The sequence below is a fragment of the Notolabrus celidotus genome, chromosome 4, assembly GCF_009762535.1.
Source record: "Notolabrus celidotus isolate fNotCel1 chromosome 4, fNotCel1.pri, whole genome shotgun sequence".
In the NCBI taxonomy this organism is placed as follows: domain Eukaryota; kingdom Metazoa; phylum Chordata; class Actinopteri; order Labriformes; family Labridae; genus Notolabrus; species Notolabrus celidotus.
In genome coordinates this window covers 36,994,948-37,016,331 of record NC_048275.1, presented here as the reverse complement: position 1 = coordinate 37,016,331, position 21,384 = coordinate 36,994,948, and the positions used below count along the sequence as shown (strand labels likewise).

The following is a 21,384-nucleotide window of genomic DNA, read 5'->3' as shown; positions in this document are numbered from 1 at the left end:
ATTTAGTGAAACGTGGCATACAGGAGTCAGACAGTGCTCCGTGTCCAACTACACACAGGGACATTTAACATTTAGGATCTTAGTTATTCATCCGATGAGCTGTTGATGATGAGACTGAATTATGATCATAACATATACAGTTTATGTGTAAAAACAACAGACCCGTTCTTTCTTTACACCTAAACTCCTCTTACTTTATTTATTTATTTATTTATTTATTTATTTATTTATTTATTTATTTATTTATTTATTTATTATCTAGTTCCAATTTTAATCACTTCTAAAGTATATAATATCTTATTTTAAATTATTTATTTAATTTAATTTATTGTTAATTATTTTATTATTTATTCAGTCATTAATTAGATCTTATCATCTTGTGTTTTTTACAGATTACCTCTCAGAATTTTAATATTTTATTCTGTTTTATTTACTTTTAGCAGGGGCGTTGTAGTGGGGGGAAAAGTGGGACTGACTACCTAGGGCTCATGTGGGGTGGGGGGGCCTGAATTGACCTCTAATAAAATATGTTTTCTGCTAATCTTTCCTTTTGTTTTGCTATAACTGTATTAAGATAACTAAAATTGTCTGAATAAATAAACAAACATTCAGAATTCCTTTCTGGAACAAAGGGGAGTCTCTGTTTACCTTTGGACCACAGCTGTCTGTCAGCAGCAGGCAGCTCCTGGGGTGCTGAGTGGACAGCAGCTGCGGAACAGACCGTGAGCCTTGATCAATCAATGTGGATGCATGATTAATACGTTAAAAACGCTTTTTCAATGGGCTATTAGTTTGATTTAAACAGCTGTCTATGCATAAAAACACTTGTTATTGTCATATTTTCACAGCATCAAGTGTGGCTGAATCTGATTAAAAGTAAACTGTAGGTTTTTAGAGTTTTATTTGACTTCATGAGGTTAGATTATACCACATAATGCCCCCTTGTTGTTATTCAACCATCACTTGGCTTCAACTAATCTTGTTTAAAGAAGTGGACAGTCTGAAGGTCAATGTTGTGCAGTTACATTTGGAGAAACTGTAAAATATATATATATTGATATGTAGCTTAGATTTGAGTCAGTTTAACCAGGATAGTTTTAAGCATATATTTTGTATAATGCAAATAAACCAGTATTATAGCAGCACTGTTATATTTTGTAGGGTTGGCTGTGGTGATGAAGAGTAACAGAAGAGGCTTGAAATGACCAAATCTGATACACTTGGTGAATAATTCCATTAAAACACATCAATAGAATCAATTTTCACAGTCCTCTGAAGGAACCTTGTAAATAATTCCAGTGCTTTAAAACTAATGAAGGGTTCAGAAGTCCTAAGCAGACATTTTATTTTCACAATTTTCCAGGAACAAGAAGTGTCAGTTTTGTTTTCAAGATCTGGACTTCTTCTCCTCGTCATATCTGAATACAAAAAGGTTGAGGTAACAGTATATAGGTTACTGTGGTAGGCCAGACCACAACATGCCGCGTTGCCACAGGTCATATCTAAATGCTTGTTTGGTTCTATGACTACTCAGGGGAGTTTTGATCATATGATGTTAAGCCAATAAGGTCTCAGCAAATCAATCTCCAAAAAAGGGAATCAATAAAAGTATGGATGCATGTCCTCACAGAGCTTCCGTACAACATAAAGGAAACCACAAACAAATGACTGAATGATCTGGAATCTGAGTCCAGAGTTCATGTTCATATCATGACTCGTATAGTTGCATCACCACTGTTGGTATGATTGGGATGATGACGGGTAGCTCATGTCAGCACCTGTACACAGGTGAGTGTAATAACATGAGTCACCGGAAGCTATTGCATTCTTCTCATTAGTGTGTTTGAGCGTCTTCTTTAAATGTATTTGTTTCAAAAGAAGTTCACTGAATTGACTTTGGATGAAGAGGCCTCACTGTCTGAAGTTTTTAAGGTCCTCCTCACCTTTAAAAAATAAAATTAGTTTCTGAGTATCCTTTTAGAAACATACGGTGGCCCTGAAGGCAAATAGTAATAAATATTTCAAAAGCGCAAAATATATTTCACAAAACGCAAAAACATTTCACCAAACACACAGAAATATATTTTGCGCTTTTGAAATATTTATTACTATTGGCCTTCAGTGACACCGTAGAAACAGACACATCTTGTGAAACCTTGTAATGTTTTTAATTAAGTAAATAAAAAAAGAATTATGAAACATGAACTCTAACTTCCCTTAAACTAAAACACCTGTGTTTATGTGAAGTGTATTTTATAACATGTGACCTCCTCACCTTCCAACACCTGCAGACCCTCAGGTCCTTTTTGTTTGTGTCTCTCTCTCACCGGTTCAGGCACTCACGTTTCCCAATCAGATACTCAACCAGACCGACCTGATGTGCTGTGAAACAGTGAATCAGTGAAATAGGAGTCAGCCTGGTTTCGCCTAGTGATCTGAGTTTTCCTCGTCCTGACAGATCACACAGTGACTTCCTGCTCTGTGGTCTGTGTGTGTCTGTTTGTGGTTACGGCCCCGGGCACCACTCTCTGTTGTAAATCAGCTCTGCATCTCTCTCTAGGAGGTTTATCCAGAGATCTCTAGCTGGCTCTAGGGGATGGACCTACTGTCATAACACCCAGCGGCCTGGACTACAAACCTGTGATAATCCAGTCACAGCAGAAAGGGCTTCCTTTGACACATGACAGGCTGCTCTGCTGGGAGAAAGGAATGGAGGAGTCTGCTTTATTTAACCTGCCTCTTAATGATGGCACAGAAGGACGGTTACACTAAGTGGATGACTGACCCTCAACAGACTCAGCCCTAAATCCTCCATAAAAAGTAAAGGAGGTGAGGCAGTTACACCTCATTTAACAGTTTCTTTAGGAACAGAGGAGCAACCTGTTATTTCACTCTTCATCACAGCACAGTTCACTGCTCTCCTGCCCTCAGATCTGGGAGCAGTGTCACCTCAGCTCTCACACAGACTGACAGTGTTCTGCTTTCCTTTGCTAGATGGATGTAACCAAAAGCTCCCTGAGGAGGCATATTTAAAAAGAATAATAACACTGCAGGAAGCCTTGTCAGTGTGACTGCTGTCCAGCAATGTTGGCTCTTCCCCAGCAATGTTTGCTCTTCCCCTTACGTCCATTTTTCCATTCTGTGCATTCATATAAAAAATGTCCTTCCGTTTGTTCTTCCACTGTGTGACTGTGGGGGGCTAAACATGTATATATCAGACAACATCCAGTCAAGTTTTTAAACAACGTGGTTTATTCAGTGAAAAGTTAGATTTCTTAAATACGTTCACACAAGTGACAAAAAGGCAGAAATCTCAGAGGCAGGTGAATCTGAACCTGAACATGTGACACCTGATGGTTTCTACTGAGAGAGAAAGGCTTAGTAATGTGTGTGAATTGACCCTGTGACATATAAACACACATTATAATGATGTAACAGACATTGGACTAAATATGTTAAGGCTGTGTGTGAAGGTGGATCATCTCTCCTCTGAGGTGTGATCACCTCCTTAAGCTGGCTGATACAAAAAAGGTTAAAAGGTGAAGACAGTAACAGATCATTGTGCAAGTAGTTGCAGTACACCAGGGTTCAGTGTTGGTGCAGGATCATAACAATCCTTTCAGCTGCCAATCATAAACGTGAAATGCTTTAAACTAAGTGAGCTCTTCACGCACACAAACACTGATTCAGCTGGTGTTAACACGAGTCGTGGGTTATCCAATCACATAAGGGCAGCTCAATTAAAAACATCTACACTGTGACCTCACCTTGATGAGTTATTATAAACTATGATAAACTCTCAGTGTGCCAGATCTCTTGCATGTTTCTGTGTGCTGTCTCACCCTCTTCCATTGTCCCCTTATGAGATCAAACGCACTGTCCCTTACTGAGGAGGTGCAGTTGTCCAGAGTTTTGTGCACACCTCCAATGATGCGTCTGGATATGCTGGAAATGACTTTAAAACAAAATTAGTCAGATATTTCTACAAAAATAGGAGAGAATAATTTAATCGGATGACATTAAACTTTAAAAACGGCCCTGACAGAGAGAGTTGTCTGTCCTCTATGTATCTCAGAACATATTTAGACATATACTTCCAAACAGTGTCAAAGAATGCATCCCATACGACCTCTACGATCGAGTCTCAGTGTTTCCTCAGTTTCCTTTCTGGGTATGTTTGCACCTTATCTCTGACAGGACCCATTTTAACACCAGGTGTAGACCGGACCTTTGATACGTTACTCTTTCTGATGAGCTCTGAGTCCATACACAGCTTCAGCTGCATGCTTCCTCAGCCTCTCTGAAAATGTTGGACTCAGTGTACCATGATGCATTGTGGTTTGTTTCTGGTTTAGGATTCTGCACACATCATTGCATCTTGTATGAAAAGGTAGGCTTGTCTTCCTTACACAACAGAAGAATGGAGCATAGGTGTCACTTTCTCTATAAGGCCGTACTACAGGATCTGCCGTCTTATTTATGCTCTTTATTGACTCCTAAAGTCGTCAGTGGCTGTAATCTTCTGTTTGTCATTCCTTGGACTCGCTCTGTTTTTGGTGAAAGTGCTTTTGATGTTTTTGCTCCCTCATCCTTGTCTGAGCTACGAAGTCACCTAAAACTGGATTGTTTAATTCGATTAGAGGATTTTAAAACAAGGATAAAGGATCATCTGATCAGCTTGTGCTTATTGTCTTGTTCTCAATGTGAAACTTTTATGCTGATGTCTTGACTAGGACTCCCTTGTAAAGAGACTTTGTATCTCAATGGGACTATTTCTGGTAAAATAAAGGTTCAATAAAAATAAAAATAAATAAAAAATGTAAAATGATCCATCCAGCAGATTAAGGTTCATGCTGCTGCTCTGTGGATTATGATCTCATTCAAGGTTTCAGTTGGCACACACCTCTTACATATTGTGATAGAAAGAAACTCTAAGACACTACATGTGACTGTAAACAGAGCAAGACGCTAATTCAAGAGAGGAAACATTAAAAACATTTCAAGGCTTCAGTTTGTGATTCTAAGAGTCTAAAATGGAGAAACAACATTTTTAGTGGCAGAAAACATAAACTTTGAAACCAGGTTCCAGTGTGGAATCTTTGGAAAACGCCACCGTAAACTGGCAATATGTGAGTCCTGTGAAAACGGTGAATTCACAGCCCCATTAGCACATGCTTCTTACTCACCAGATAAATACTTTGTGCACACCACTCTGTTGAAGAATAGCCTCTATGAGCTGGCACGTGTTGGTCTTCACTGGTCTTTCATTACAAAGTTATACCGCCAACTACTGGTCCGGCATGCACATCCTGCATTTTCAGTCGTGTGCACGTGGATCGCTTTCTCAATTATTTCATATGACTGCAGATTTTTGTTTACAGGCAAAGGTCAGACTTTTCTGTGCTCTCGTCTAAATGAGGCCAAACACAGGCAACAGAAGTGACACGATGGTGATCAGAACAGAGTAAGGTTTTAAAATGCAATGCTTAAAGTGAGTATGAGTAAGACAAGCTGTGCATTAAGGCATTCATGTTCTCAATCAGACCATGCACTATAAAAATATGGACCATACAACAGCTCCCCGAAAGTGAAGCCAAAACTTTGAAAGCTCCTCCTGCTGACTGTCTGCAGAATAGGCCTTAAAGCCAGTTAGCTCTTATCATGCTGGTTTAGATGCTGCTAGAGTTCAGCATCTTTGAGTTGTCTGATGTTAAAAAGAGGGGGCGTGATGTCATGATTGACAGCTCTGTTGACCAATGAGGCTCCTGCAGCGCTGTGTGCACCGGATTACCAGAGTAGAGAAGGAACGGTGAGAGGAAACGTAACAAACACTAACACAAGAGTCATTGAACTTTACATAACTGGGAGAGTCTGCTTCAAACCCACATAGGAATCTGTGACGCTGTGGACTGGACCCACATGAGGATCTGGACCCTCTGAGGGATGAGTGAGGTTTTATCAGTAAGTCAGATGTGGGTTTGAGTTAACTGAAGGCGCGGGAAATCTGTTCACGAATGAGATGGTATTTTGGCTTCACTTCTTACAATGGGGGAGATGGAGGCGCATCATCCATGTTTATATAGAGTCAAGCTGTAGGAGGACTTTGAGGTCTCCAAAGCTTCAGAGATCAGTTTCGAGCCTGAGCTGAATTCTTTCCATTAAAGTAAAAAACATTTTGTGACAAATGTGTGCTGCTGATGTGTTTCTGTGTGAAACATATGATAGCGTGGCATTAAAACACTTCATTGTAAAAGTTTAAGAAGCAAAGAAATAAATAAGTAAATTATGTTTGTACACAAACAGTCTGTTTACTCAGTGGATCCCTGGACCCCCCCAGAACACTGGTCCTCCTCTCTGCTCTGATGGACTGGACTGGGCTGGGTCAGGCTGTCCATGGCTGACAGGATGGAGGCGAAGAAGTGTTCAGTGTGGTTCTCCAGAGCTCCAGACTGCCTCTCGATCATCAGCAGGGCGTCTCTCAGGACTAGAAAAGAGGAGGGAGGATGCAGAGAGGCTCAGAGGAAGTTGATCAGTGCTCGTTTCAAAAGTTGCGTGTTGCAGACTTACGTGGAGATGTGGCGTTCATGCAGCTGAGGAGACGGTGTCCAGTTTGCAGAACACAGGATACCAGGGGCTGATGGCTGCTCACTTCTCTCTGGACACTCTGACAATGAGACCATCACAATGTTACTGTAACAGAATGATGATCAAAGACACCGACAACGTTGATTCTGGCGCCCCCTCTGGATGAAATCTGTAGTGTTTTTCAGGATGCAGACTACATTTTGCATGAGCTCCATCACCCTCTGTGGTAAAGATGTGTCTCATGTGTTGTTGAAGTAAATGAATGAAACAGATCATCTGTTTAACACCACTTTTCTTTGTTTGGACACTTTGTAACCTCTGATTTATTACTGATAGTTAGCTTACAAAAAGTGAGCAGACGTACCGCTTTAATGTTGTCAAGTTGTCATGGTTTAAGCTCCGGTGTCACATTTAATGTTTGAATAACATAAATATGCTCACGGTTTAACTCTTTAGTCCTCACAGAGCAGTGAAGCATTCACACGCTGACATAAACATTGAATCCTGGTCATAGATGTTTAGCTCTTTTAGCTAACAGAGCTCTGGTTGAAGAGTTTCTCTGTCTGAAACTTCAACAGGAAACATACACTACCAGTCAGAAGTTTGGACACGCCTTCTCATTCAATGGTTTTTATTTATGTTAATTATTTTCAACATTGTAGATTAATACTGAAGACATCAAAACTATGAAATAATCTGGTTTTACCATAATCTGGATTACAACAGTAGTCAAATAGGGCTATCCATTGTGTACTAACCCTACCTCTGAACAACACAACTGATGGTCTCAAACACATTAAGAAGGCAAGTCATTCTACAAATGAACTCTTGACAAGGCTCATGTTCATTAGAAACCATTCCAGGAGACCACTTCATGAAGCAGACTGAGAGAATACCAAGAGTGTGCAAAGCTGTCATGAAGGAAAAAGGGGGCTACTTTACAGAATCTAAAATATAAAACAGATTCTGCTTTGTTTAACACTTTTTGTTTCATTCAATAATTCCATATATGTTCTTTCATAGTTTTGATGTCTTCAGTATTAATCTACAGTGTTTACAATCATTAACATAAATACAAACCCTTGAGTGAGAAGGTGTGTCCAAACTTTTGACTGGTAGTGTACATCTGTTTGATAACCCTGCTCCAGTATCAGACAGGAGGATTAAACATCATGTCAGAAGATAATCATCTAAAGAAGAAAAACGCCTCCTGCTTGATGACTTACTTCTCTCTGACAAACTTTATGAGCAGAGCTCTGAACAGAGACACTTCAGGTGGAGGGATGTATATGGACCTGAACACAGGAGCCAACATTCAGAGAGAAATAACCAATCTGATCTCTGATGATCTCACTTTACTCTGTAGGTCTCTGCAGGCATCAGTATGAGAGTGAGGCTATATCAGAATCAGTTAAAAACTCCCTACGGTGACTTCAAGTGAGGTAAGACTTAGTTGAAAATGATGCTTTTCTGAGCATGTTACGCATTAAAATTGTGACATCTGTTCAGCAACAGTTACCTGTTAGAGCTGGCTCAGGCTTGGACCAGTTCTTAGTTATGCTGCTGGGGGAACTGGCGCACTGACACACTGGGATCCTATCTCACCCCCAACCCCCAACCCCCTCATCACTTACTTCAACTCTGCCTGTCCCATTAAAGTTACTAACCATAGACCTTTCTGGAGTCCCTGAGCTCCCTTGTCTCGTAGGTTCCTCTGAACTGCCGTAGACGTCCTCCTGCTGTGGACGTTCCAGACTCCAGCTGATACGGACGTGCTGGACTCCAGCGACAACAGCTACTACTACTTGTCTCATCACTATCACCGCTCCCTCTATCTCTTATTCTCCTCTATCCCTCTTTCCAGACCCAACTCTGTCTCAGCAGATTCATGTCTAACATGAGTAACTTTCTAAATGCTGCGAGGTGCATTGCTCATGGTGGATTAAGACAGGGTAAGACTGAGTCTTATCCTGTCTTGGTGTTGGGTCTCTGTTCATAATTTGACATAGAGTGGTCTAGACCTGCTCTGTTTGTAAAAGCGTCTTGAGATAACGTTTGTTGTGATTTGGCGCAATACAAATAAAGATTGATTGATTGATTGACCTTTAAGGTTTCCTTTACAAGAGTTGTGGACATGGTCGTTGATTTTGAGATGGACTGATTCATCTCTAGATTTGTCCTGGGGAGTTTATCTGTTTTGATTTGAGTCTGTTTCTTTACTTTAATTGAAAAGCAGACCTGGTGTTTGAGTGTGAGCTGCAGAACGACATAATTGAAATCAAATAATAATAGTAATACATTTTATTTATAGGCGCCTTTCAAAGGAGAGTTTAAAAAGAACAACAAATTAGTCTGATAAAGTCAATAAGACATAATCCAGTGTAAATGATAAATAAAATGAGCCAGATGAGATACAGTTCAGTAAAGAGGAGTAATAAGAGTGAATATGACAGTTTAAAAAGATGTGTTTGGAGATGGATTTGAAAATGGGGCAGCAGGAAATTCTGTGCTGGGCAGCAGGCTGAGGGTAGCAGACGCCAACAGACCAAATAAACTGATCTGTAAGACCAGTGATGTTGTCGGGGTGGAGCTTGACTCTCTGACGGTGGTGACAGAGAGGAGGACTCCACAGCATCATGGACAACATCCACCACCCTCTCTACGAGGTGGTGGTTAAACACAGGAGCACATTCAGGGAGAGACTCATACCCCCTAAATGCACCACAGAACGCCACAGGAAGTCATTCCGTGTGTTGACGTGCAAAAGTTCAGAGAGGTATGGAGGAGCGAGGTTATGGAGGGCCTTTAAGGCGAGGAGCAGGATCTTGAAATTGATGTGAGTTTTGAGCGGTGATGTGATCAATGGACGGGGTTCTGATGATGATACAAGCAGCAGAGTTCTGGACTAGTTGGAGTTTATGGATGGATTTGAGAGGGAGACCAAAGAGGAGAGAATTACAGAGGTCAATGCGTGATGTTACCAGGGTGTGAACGAGAGCGGCGTTACTGTTGGGTGTGAGGGACGGGCGGAGGAGATGGATGTTACGTAGATGGAAATATGCAGACTGAGTGACATTACTGATGTAAGATTGGAATGATAGTGTGCTGTCGAAGATGATTTAAGTCAGAAGAAAGAAATATGAAGCAGGTCTGTGTATCATCAGTCATTGTCCTTGAAATCAAAGCAGTTTTCCACACATGTATGATGAACCACAAAGCTGTGTGTTGGTCAGAGAGAAGAACTGAGTCTGAAACTGACAGATACTTGATGGATGATTCAGTTTCATGTCCACCTCACACGACTTTCAAAAACACTCACAAAGGTGTGAATATCTCCATATAACAAGTGTAGGGAGATAAGATTCTCATCTGTGACTGACAGCTTCAGCGCTCACCTGGTACTCAGCCAGAGACGACTTCACACTGTCGATGTCCATAGAGGGCGCTGCAAGCAGCTCCATCCTCTCTGACATGGCATACAGCTGCTGGATGAGCTGCTCCAGGTGTGAGCAGAAGACCTGGAACATACATAATCAATCAATCAATCAATCAATCAATCAATCAATCAATCAATCAATCAATCAATCAATCAATCAATCAATCAATCAATCAATCAATCAATCAATCAGCATTCATGTCTGCTACCTGACACATCCTAGACAATATCAGGACTTCCGGCCGTTCACACATGTACCACACAGCAGGAGACGATACAACTTTACTTACTCCCTAGATTCGACACAGAAGTATAAATCAGGCTTTTCTCTGCTCTCACAACATGATACACTATGTTTGGTTTCAGTGAAGGGGAGTTGCTGTGTAGAGCGTGCAGAGGGAGGGGGAGTGTTCAGTGATAGTGACTGTCTCTGTGTTCATATCCCTGCTTCATGTATAAGAACATTTCTGCAGAATGATAGCAACAGCAGGAAACTCCAGGCTGACAACTTAGAAAAACCTGCTGACTTTTACATGCAGCACTCACTTAATCGGCTCACCCTGATCTGTTGAAGAAATTGTACTACAAGGCTAGCAGGAAGAAGTCCTGTCCTGATAAGTCAGGGTGAAAAATTCTGCTGTTTGCATTTACTCATACAGCCCACCTGGATAAAGTCGGGGAGTTTTGTGCTTCTGTGAAAGGTCAAACAAGGTTCATGGATCTATGCCACCATGAAGCCAACGTGCTCAGATGTATCACCCCTTTGGGAATCTTGCACTTTGAAACTGTCTGCTCAGATTGTGTCTTTACCTTGATGTGCTGCATTAGGGAGTCCCTCTGCCTCTGGTCCTCCTGGCTGCCAGACACGGTGAGTCCAGAAAGCTGCTCCACCAAAGCCTCCACCTCCCTGAGACTGGACCGACTCAGCCCCCCTCCAGCAGGCTCTATATAGGCTCCAGCCCTCCTCCTCACTGCTTCAGGGACGCTGTGATTGGCTGCTGTTGGACAAGAAAAAGATTTCATTTAACTTGTTGTATTTACCTCAAACTGAAAATCCCCTGCCACTCTTTCTGAACAAAGAAAACCCAAGTTCACTTTCTATTTTACCATTAAAAACTACGCCTTAAACACAGAAAGTAAACAGGTTTCCTGCTCAATCTTTGTGAATGCATCATTTTGATGTATATAAATATGGTAAAACTCAAACACACACATACTCCTGGTACTTTTCTTGGGTATCACAACATTGTACATTTTCATCTTAACTATACCTTGAATAAAGCTGCACGACACACTTGAATAAATCAAATTCAGTGGGCAGAAGAGAACATAAAAAGGGTATTACTACATTAAATATTGCGAAATAACCAAAAAGTAAGCTCTAGTGAAAAGAGGACACCCTCAGGCACATTTTTCCACTCCTGGTGGATTCATCCTGTAAATACGGCTTCTTATTCCCTGGTTGAACAGTCGGTTTAAAGCTTTATTTAACGTGGGCAGATCAGGTTTTTGTCTTGTTTGTGCTGGTTTGGTTTATTGGCGACTTGTTGTGTGGTCAAATGATGAAACATGATGTAAATAAGAAAGTAGACCACATCACTCCAGTTCTTAGATCTCTACACTGGCTTCCTGTATGTCAGAGAATAGACTTTAAAATCCTGCTCATGGTTTATAAAGCACTGAATGGTTTAGGCCCAAAGTACATTGCTGATCTGCTACTACTGTATGAACCATCTGGACCTCTGAGGTCATCAGGTCTGCTGTCAGTCCCGAGAGTCAGAACGAAACATGGTGAAGCAGCGTTTAGTCATTATGCACCACATATCTTAAACAAAGTCCCTGAAAGCTGCAGGTCTGCTCCAACTCTCACCTCTTTTAAATCAAAGACTAAGACCTTTTTATTTTCCACTGCCTTCCTATCTTAGCTCATTTTAACTCACTTTAAATGCAGATTTTAATTTTATTTTTAATATATTCTAATTTTCCTTTTCTTTTCTGTTTTATTATATTAGTATTTTTAGTTGTGCTTGTCTGAATGTTTCCAATGCTTTTAATGTTTTAATGTAAAGCACATTGAGTTGCCCTCTTGTATGAAATGTGCTATACAAATAAAGCTGCCTTGCCTTGCCTAATTAAGACTGTTCAGCGTCAGAGATAGAAAACAGAGCTCAGATGAATGTGTAGACTGTTAACAGGGAACACCAATGAACTGACTCGCAGCAGTATAAATCCGGCTTAACTTACTCTGTGACTTACATTAAATACTTAAATAATAAACAGGCTACCTGTCTGAGCAGCACTCCTCTCCCCTCTGCCCATCTCATCCTGTCCTTCATCCACATCCTGGTTGTTGCCCTCCAGCTCCTTGTCTTCGGCCTCCTGCCTCTCAGGCAGGGCGATGGAGGACAGGACGGAGGTGGTGCCCGGCCCCAGAGACTCCCAGCTGGATGTGACAGGCCGGCTCAGCTGGGCTGTCACATCCCTCACCTGCACAAAGAGACAGAGACAGATACCTTCACCCTCAGCTGAGGAACAACCTTTAAATATCAATCACTATGTCAGTTCATCCAGCCCACCACCACTGTGCTTCAGTATTGATTAAGCCGACTATTGATGAAGAGCTGATCACTTAGATCTGCAACTACAATATCCTAAATATGTTTTAGTGTTGATCTTCTCTTCAGCCGACAGAGTGTTAACAGCATGAGTCTGCATATTAGTGTATCCTGCAGCTCCCTGGTGTTTTCAGCCTCTCCTCATGCACATGCTCATCTCCTCCTGACTTTGAAAATCAGTAAAGCTCAGCTGATGAAGAGTATGTTACTGGACTATAACTACTGTTACGTAAGGTGACCGTGAAGGTCAATTGCACAAGCATTTTACCAATCACAAAAATATTACATTATGTGCACAAACATTTCATAAAACACAAACATATTTCACAAAATACTACAGAAGAATATTAGGGCCACAGGGAAAAAAAAATAAGGTGAAATATATATTTTTTTAATTCTGAGATTAAAGTCAGACTTCTAAGAAAAAAAAGCTAGAGCAAAAAAAAGATTTACAGTGGGGCAAAAAAGTATATAGTCAGCCACTGATTTTGCAAGTTCTCCCACTTAGAAAGATGAGAGAGGTCTGTAATTTTCATCAGAGGTACACTTCAACTATGAGAGACAAAATGAGGAAAAAAAATCCAGGAAATCACATTGTAGGATTTTTAAAGAATTTATTTGTAAATGATGGTGGAAAATAAGTATTTGGTCAATAACAAAAGTTCAACTCAATACTTTGTAACATAACCTTTGTTGTCAATGACAGAGGTCAAACGTTTCCTGTAGCTGGTATTTCGGCCCATTCCTCCATGCAGATCTCCTCTAGAGCAGTGATGTTTTGGGGCTGTCGCTGGGTAACACGGACTTTCAACTCCCTCCACAAATTTTCTATGGGGTTGAGGTCTGGAGACTGGCTAGGCCACTCCAGGACCTTGAAATGCTTTTTACGGAGCCACTCCTTCGTTGCCCGAGCGGTGTGTTTGGGATCATTGTCATGCTGGAAGACCCAGCCACGTTCCATCTTCAATGCTCTCACTGATGGAAGGAGGTTTTGGCTTAAAATCTCACGATACATGGTCCCGTTCATTCCAAAAAGTTCTATTTTGGTTTCATCTGACCACATGATATTCTCCCAATCCTCTTCTGGATCATCCATATGCTCTCTGGCAAACTTCAGACGGGCCTGGACATGTACTGGCTTAAGCAGGGGGACACGCCTGGCGCTGCAGGATTTGAGTCCCTCTCGGCGTAGTGTGTTACGGATGGTAGCCTTTGTTACTTTGGTCCCAGCTCTCTGCAGGTCATTCATCAGGTCCCTCCGTGTAGTTCTGGGATTTTTGCTCACCGTTCTCATGATCATTTTGACCCCACGGGATGAGATCTTGCGTGAGGCCCCAGATCGAGGGAGATTATCAATGGTCTTGTATGTCTTCCATTTTCTTACAATTGCTCCCACAGTTGATTTATTCACACCAACCTGCTTGCCTATTGTGGATTCACTCTTCCCAGCCTGGTGCAGGTCCACAGTTTTCTTCCTGGTGTCCTTGGACAGCTCTTTGGTCTTGGCCATGGTTTAGTTTGGAGTCTGACTGTTTGAGGCTGTGGACAGGTGTCTTTTATACAGATAACCAGTTCGAACAGGAGCCATTAATACAGGTAACGAGTGGAGGACAGAAGAGCTTCTTAAAGAAGAAGTTACAGGTCTGTGAGAGACAGAAATCTTGCTTGTTTGTGGGTGACCAAAAACTTATTTTCCACCATAAGTTACAAATAAATTCTTTAAAAATCCTACAATGTGATTTCCTGGATTTTTTTTTTCTCATTTTGTCTCTCATAGTTGAAGTGTACCTCTGATGAAAATTACAGACCTCTCTCATCTTTCTAAGTAGGAGAACTTGCAAAATCAGTGGCTGACTAAATACTTTTTTGCCCCGCTGTATATCATTTTTTTCCCAGTGACCATTCATCATATTTTGCGTGAAAATAAATGATTTGACTGCCTGCAAAAAACGTTTAAGAAAACAGGCAGGATGGGGCTTCAGGAGGACTACACTAATGTTACTTTCAGGTTCTGTGAAATATTTTTAGATTTTTTTTTTTCTTTTTTTTTGCATTCCAGAAAATATTTGATCATTTTGGAAAAAATAAAAATGCTTTGGGGTATTTATTGATTTTTCGCATTCATGAAATGTTTTTACGTTTTGTGATTTAACATTCTGTGACATTTATTTATGTTTTTTAAATTGTTTTTTTTGCGTTTCACTGAATATTCGTTTGTTTAGTAAAAATCGTTTTAACTTTACATTAAATTATTTATTTTCATGAAATGTTTGTGCAGTAGTTACTGAACAGACAATCTCTAAAAATATATGAAATGAAATATACATTACATTTTGATGAGGATGCCTGCAGAAACAATAGACCTTTAACATTACATGAAGTCCTGGGCACACAGCAGATTCAACAAACAGTCCTCAGCTGCACAAGTTAAACAAACTGCTGCTTTTAAAAACATCATCAGCAGAATAAGACATCACCACGAGCTACACTCTGACTTCTTCTTTACAGCCAGGTTTGAATTTCAGCCACAGACTCACATGATCCTATTTATTGGAGCTATTTCCATTGTTTCATATACTTGATATTTTTACTGTAATTATTCATTTAATTATTGTTATTTCATTTAAGATAAATATAACATCAAGTTTGATGCCTGAGGTGTTATTAGTATATTTTAGTACTCACTTTGATGGTTGATAGTTTTGCACCAGGTGACGTGTATATAGATGAGCAGGTAAGATAGGAGGGCAGAAAGTGAATGTTTTTTTACCGGGGTTTGTGAGAGCATGAAAAACACTAATGATGGTTTGTAAGAAGCCTTCTTTTTGTTTGTTTAATAATACACCAGATTACCTGGATTTTTGTCTGAATATTTTCAATCTCTGGATCCTGTGTACAATCCACTTTTTGATTTAAAGGGGACATATCACGCTTTTTTCATCAATATATATTGGTCTCAGAGGTCCCCAAAACATGTCTTTAAAGTTTATGCTCAAAAAAACACTTTGAAATCAGATTTTGGCATGCCTGAAAAGTCCTCTTCTTCATTCCTCCTCAGAACACTCTGTTTTCTCTCTGACCACGCCCCCTCCGGAAGTGGATGTGCCTCGGCTCTCCAGCACGTTGATCTAATGTTTACATGTTGGCTGAATATACACGGCTGCTCAGAGATCGCGTTACTTCAACCCTCTGAATCTGATCCTGACGGAGAGGCGCCTGTAGCACGACCTTTCTGAACGATTGGTCACAGATTTAGTGTTTCTTGTTGTTTTATTTATCAGTATGTAGACGTGTGTCTTGGTACACAGCTACGAACATGTAGCTATGTGGCTATGCTAACTAGCGCTAGCACTTATCCATGATAAATAAAAATCATCCACTAGATCTTCAAATCTGCAGACGTGGGGAGTAAAACCGACCTCTGCCAGAAAGGCAGCAGGACCTTTTATGAACCATTGGTCACAGATTTTGTGTTTCTTGTTGTTTTATTTGTCAGTATGTCGACGTGTGTCTTGGTACACAACTACAGCTACAGCTACAGCTTACAGCTACAGCTACAGCTACAGCTACAGCTACAGCTACAGCTACGAACATGTAGCTATGTGGCTATGCTAATTAGCGCTAGCACTTATCCATGACAAATAAAAATCATCCACTAGATCTTCAAATCTGCAGACGTGGGGAGTAAAACCGACCTTTGTGTTTATTAAGACAGCCTACAACTAGCATGCCTCCCTCCTAAGCTCCTTGTTAGCACACATTTGTGCAGGTAATGAAAAACGGGGGAGGGATTCAGTATTATTTTATACAGTCTATGGGCTGAACAAGCTCCGAGCTCTGACTCCGTTACAGACCGGATATTGTTGTTACGTAACAAAAACACGGAAGTCTGAAACGGCTGGTTTCACACACATTTACAGAAAGGTGGAGAAATCAGAACAGGGGCAGAATGGATTATTTCATTCTCGGGGGGTTTGTAGACATGCCAGGGAAACATATTTCAGGTAAAGAACCATTAAAAAGTCAATTTTGCATGATATGTCACCTTTAAAGTTGGAAGCTAATAAAACAATCATTGGATAATCACGGATACAGCAGCATTGGAACCTGCAGAGTCAGCGGTTTGTTTGTCAAAATCAAAATAAGCATCTCATCAATATCAGTATGTGGGATTAATACTCTTATGTCTGTTTTGGAAAATGGTATCACTGTGGGAGTGTAGGAGTTCCCTAATGTGCACCATCCTCCCCTGCCCTACACCGTTTTGACTTCAGAGTTCATCATTGTGAGGAGTTTTATAAAGCAGACCGTTAAAGCTGTGGAGCATGTTGGAGCATCACATAAGCATTCTGTTTGTTAGAGAATCAAAAATATTTCATGTGGCTGAAGTTAGTGAAGGTTCCTCTGAGGGATTACAGATCCAGTTTAAACCTCTCTGCTGAATTTTAGACACTGAAGCTACTCTAATCTATAAATGTACTTTTTGATGAATTGTTTGCAACAGTGAGCATAATTAAATGTTTATGAATGTGTTAAAGCGTCAAAGCCTCAGTGATGACCTTAAGCTGACCTGTTGGGACAGCTGCTGCAGTTCCTCCAGCTGCTCCGGGAGAGGCCAGAACTCCTCGTCCAGATCCCCACAGACACACCTGGACCGAGGGAGAACGCTGGTGGAGCGTCTGAAAGCATCGGAGGAGAAGAAGGAGGAGGAGGAGGAGGAGAGGGCGTGGTGCTGATGATGCTGTCCTTTCTTCTTGTACAGATTATTTCCTCCTGGGTTCTGACCACAGTCTGGACTACCCAAGGCCAAACCCACAGGGTCTGTGAGGGAGAGGCGGGTACCTGAAGGCAGGCCATCTAAGGATCTGGTGGACCCCTGCAGGTCAGGTGACCTTTGATCCTCACCAAGAGTACCTGATCCTCTCAGGCTGGAGGAGCTACAAAGGTGGTCCAGATCGATCCCTGAGTCCTGCAGGTTTGGGTCTGTTTGGAGGAGAGAGTCTCCCTGACACTCGGAGGTACCCCATTCACCGACCACCTGTCCTGGTCTCAGAGGGTATGTGTAGTCCAGCAGGGCCTGGTACTCCCTGTTTGGATCCCAGCCTGCTGAGTGTCTATCTGGAGAGGGTGGCAAAGACTTGGGGATGGCACAGGCCCAGTAGTTGGCCTGATGGGGGGACACAGTCCGTCCTTTTAAATGTCCTCCAGAAGAGCACGGTTTGGTCTCTCCACAAACTCTACTTTCCCCCCGCCCCATCCTGAGCTGAGTCTGGTCTCCTCTGGATTTCCCTGAGAGAGGGGTGTAGGTAGGATGCAGAACTGTGGAGGTCAGACGTGGTCTCAGAGGTGGGTTCAGTCTTTGGACCTCCAGGATGGAGCTGGTGAAGGTGCGCTGAGTTGATCTGCTGCCAGAGAGAGACGAACGAAAGCTGGGTTCCTCATGGAACAGCCTGGACCTGAGCTCTGAGACCCCCATGGGTGAGTCCAGGTCTTCTCTAGAGTCTGAGCGAGGTGAGGTGTCGGCGTGAGACAGTCTGAAGCTCTCTGGAGACACGTCCCCTCTGTCTCTGCTCAAGAAGTCAGAGGTGCTGTGTTTCTTGTCTTCCTCTTTGCTCACACCAAACTGTGTCTAGGAGGAGGACACAAACAGACTTTAAATAGAGACCAGTTCATTTCTGGATTCAAATCTTCAAACAAAGCTTCACTGTCATTTAGACGCAAATTGTCCTCTGTACATCTCTGTATGTCCCAGATCTATGGTAGCTTTGTGAGTCTATCAGTGTGAGAGTATCCTGCTGCCAGTCTCAAAGTGTCTGTAGCCCTATGCAGAGTTCATGTCTTGTTTAAAGCTCCTATGAGGAAAAAAATCTCCTCCTGTTTTCTTCATTAAGACAATTACAAGGTCAGCCTACCATCACCTTAAGAATATATCAAGGATTAAAGGACTTATGTCTCAGCAGGATGCAGAAAAACTCCTCCATGCATTTATCTTTAGCAGACTAGACTACTGTAACGGGGTCTTTACAGGACTCCCTAAAAAGTCCATCAGACGGCTGCAGCTCATACAGAATGCTGCTGCTCGAGTCCTAACAAGGACCAAGAAAGTAGACCACATCACTCCAGTTCTTAGATCTCTATACTGGCTTCCTGTCTGTCAGAGAATAGACTTTAAAATCCTGCTGATGGTTTATAAAGCACTGAATGGTTTAGGCCCAAAATACATTGCTGATCTGCTGCTACTGTATGAACCATCTGGACCTCTGAGGTCATCAGGTACTGGTCTGCTTTCAGTCCCTAGAGTCAGAAGGAAACATGGTGAAGCAGCGTTTAGTCATTATGCACCACATATCTGGAACACACTCCCTGAAAGCTGCAGGTCTGCTCCAACTCTCACCTCTTTTAAATCAAAGACTAAGACCTTTTTATTTGACACTGCCTTCCTATCTTAGATTATTAACTCACTTTAAATGCAGATTTAAATTTGTTTTTTAATATATTTCTAATTTTCCTTTTCTTTTCTGTTTTATTATATCTGTCATTTTAATTGTGCTCTTTTCTGCTTGTCTGAAAGTTTCCAATGATTTTTAATGTAAAGCACATTGAGTTGCCCTCATGTGTGAAATGTGCTATACAAATAAAGCTGCCTTGCCTTGCCTTGCCTTGCCTTCTGACAGTTAAGTGTCTCACTCACTGTAAACAAAGGCTGTTTCCTCAGGGCGCTGCATCAACACACCTTCCCCTCACAGAGGTTTACGGCATTCAAAATGACAAAATAGAAATTGTAAGCTTTGTTGGTGATGGTCTCGTTTGCTTTTCTTGGTCATAAAGAGGCATCACTTTCATTTCTACACTGCGTGCACAATTATTAGGTTAGTTGCATTTTTGTGACAATTTCAAAAACTATATCAACAGTCGTTTTCAAATTTGTTAGGAAGTCAGATAGTGAATGTAGTTCTTCAACTGTGTGGTTAAAATTATGCTTTTCGGCTGTATTTTTAAATAAATGCCGAATCTGCAGAAATGAGTGTGCCAAATTATTATGCAAGTTGGTGATAAGAGTATATAACTTGTGAAAATTAAAATAGGCACCATTTTTAATTTTCTATTGATTGAAAATAATAATATTTACTACAACTTTATTCAAACTTCAACAAAAAAAACAGTTTTCTTTACATTTATTGCATTTATTTAAAAATACAGCCAACGTACTTTGAAAAGCATAATTTTAACCACATTGTTGAAGAAATATATTCACTATCTGACCTAGTAATTGTGCACGCAGTGTAGACAGTTTCCTAACAAGTCAAAAACTCCTATATAGGAGCTTTAATTACACATATCATGATACATAGCACACAAAGCACTATAACAAGTACCTGGACGTGCCAGACTCCAGCTGCTGCAACCACTACTATCCATCTCTCTACTATCATCTCTCTCTCTCTTCATCTCCCTCGATCCCTCTCTCCAACTCGGCCTCAGCAGATGTGTGTCTAACATGAGTCTGGTCCTGCTGGAGGTTTCTGCCTGTTAAAGGAAGTTTGTCCTTGCCACTGTAACTTGCTAAATGCTGCAAAGTGCTCTGCTCATGGTGGATTAAGATGAGATCAGACTAAGTCCTGTCTGTAAGATGGGACTGGATCTGATCCTGTCTTGATGTTGGGTCTTTGTTATTAATAGAACATAGAGTACGGTCTAGACCTGCTCTGTTTGGAAAGAGTCTGAGGAGAACATTTGTTGGGATTCATATCTTGTTTTTATTATTGTTTTTAAGTATGCCGCTCTTCATGCTCTTGCTTGTTTACTTCTTTGAATTGTTGTCATGCCTTTTTAATTTTGGATTTCACTGGAGCCTGAGAACAAAATTTCATTCCACCTCATGTGACGGCATTTGTTGGCATAACAATAAACAACCTTGAATCCTTAGACCCTCTAAACAGTCAGATGCCTATGACATAGACTTGAAGTGTGTCCTCTCACCTCCTCTCTGAGCCGCTGTGGAGGACTCTTCTTTAAGATGGACGTGTGTTGCTCTGAAGTAAACAGAGGCTTCCTCGTCAGATACTGTCTGTCCGTCAGATACCTGGAGGTCGGGGCCATAGTTACACTTTTGTTAGACACTCCTCTCTGGTCATGTGTGGTCAGACTCGAGGATGGCCTGCTGTGTTTGAACTCTGGGAGATGCATCTTCCACTGCTGGCTGCATCCCTCTGCTTCCATCGGAGACAGGAGATGAGGAGGGCTTTGTCGACTACAGAGACAGAACAATGGAGGACCTGTGAGTTACAGAGTCATGTTTAAGACTGTTTCAGAAGCACACATGTGTTTACTCAGAATCTGAATCATCAGCTGTATTTACTTTATGTTTATGTTTCATTCAGGCTCCTTGAAGAGTTTCTGGACTGTGGTGAAGCTTTGAGTCCTCTGTCCGCTCCACAAATAGCATCATGTCGCTTAGCACAGACGCTCTGTAATGACAAAGGACATAAAGGCAGTCCATTAGTACAGCAAAGTCAACAGGGAAATAGTACTAGTACTTCAAACATTTAATTCAGAGTTCTCTTTAAGAATGCACAAAGATGCTGCAGACTGTATTTCTCTTGTTGGCCGTTAGGGGGCAGCAGGTAAACAAACACGCCTGCAGACATCCATCATTCATCTGACATTGACATTCAACACCTTAAGAAGTTTATATTTTAAATGACCTGCTATTTTTACACATCATAATACCTGTATCTCTACTAAGGA

At 41.3% G+C, this 21,384-nt stretch overlaps 1 protein-coding gene across 4 annotated transcripts; it reads right to left on the bottom strand.

Moving 5' to 3' along the window:
- Nucleotides 1–3,229: 3,229 nt before the first annotated feature.
- On the bottom strand, nucleotides 3,230–21,104 carry cep68 (centrosomal protein 68). Of its 4 annotated transcripts, none has more exons than XM_034682507.1 (8): nucleotides 20,996–21,104; nucleotides 20,617–20,912; nucleotides 17,207–18,265; nucleotides 12,307–12,508; nucleotides 10,832–11,019; nucleotides 9,981–10,103; nucleotides 6,568–6,664; nucleotides 3,230–6,484 (listed from the first exon to the last, which is right to left on the bottom strand). In XM_034682507.1, exons 2-8 carry the CDS (start codon nucleotides 20,854–20,856, stop codon nucleotides 6,309–6,311), a joined length of 2,085 nt encoding a protein of 694 aa, XP_034538398.1. In that variant the 5' UTR covers nucleotides 20,857–20,912; nucleotides 20,996–21,104; the 3' UTR covers nucleotides 3,230–6,308. The 4 variants fall into 4 exon arrangements, with proteins under 4 accessions (XP_034538398.1, XP_034538397.1, XP_034538395.1 ...); XM_034682506.1 differs by having other exon boundaries at nucleotides 20,617–20,887; XM_034682504.1 differs by having other exon boundaries at nucleotides 6,286–6,484; nucleotides 10,832–11,016; nucleotides 20,617–20,887; nucleotides 20,996–21,099.
- Nucleotides 21,105–21,384: the final 280 nt, after the last annotated feature.

Coding starts and splice junctions, on each gene's coding strand:
- cep68 (XM_034682507.1), bottom strand. CDS start 20,856: ATGGAAGCAGAGGGATGCAGCCAGCAGTGGAAGATGCATCTCCCAGAG. Junction 12,509..17,206: donor TGCAGCAGCTGTCCCAACAG/GTCAGCTTAAGG, acceptor CTCTTTGTGCAG/GTGAGGGATGTGACAGCCCA. Junction 6,485..6,567: donor CATGAACGCCACATCTCCAC/GTAAGTCTGCAA, acceptor CCTCTTTTCTAG/TCCTGAGAGACGCCCTGCTG.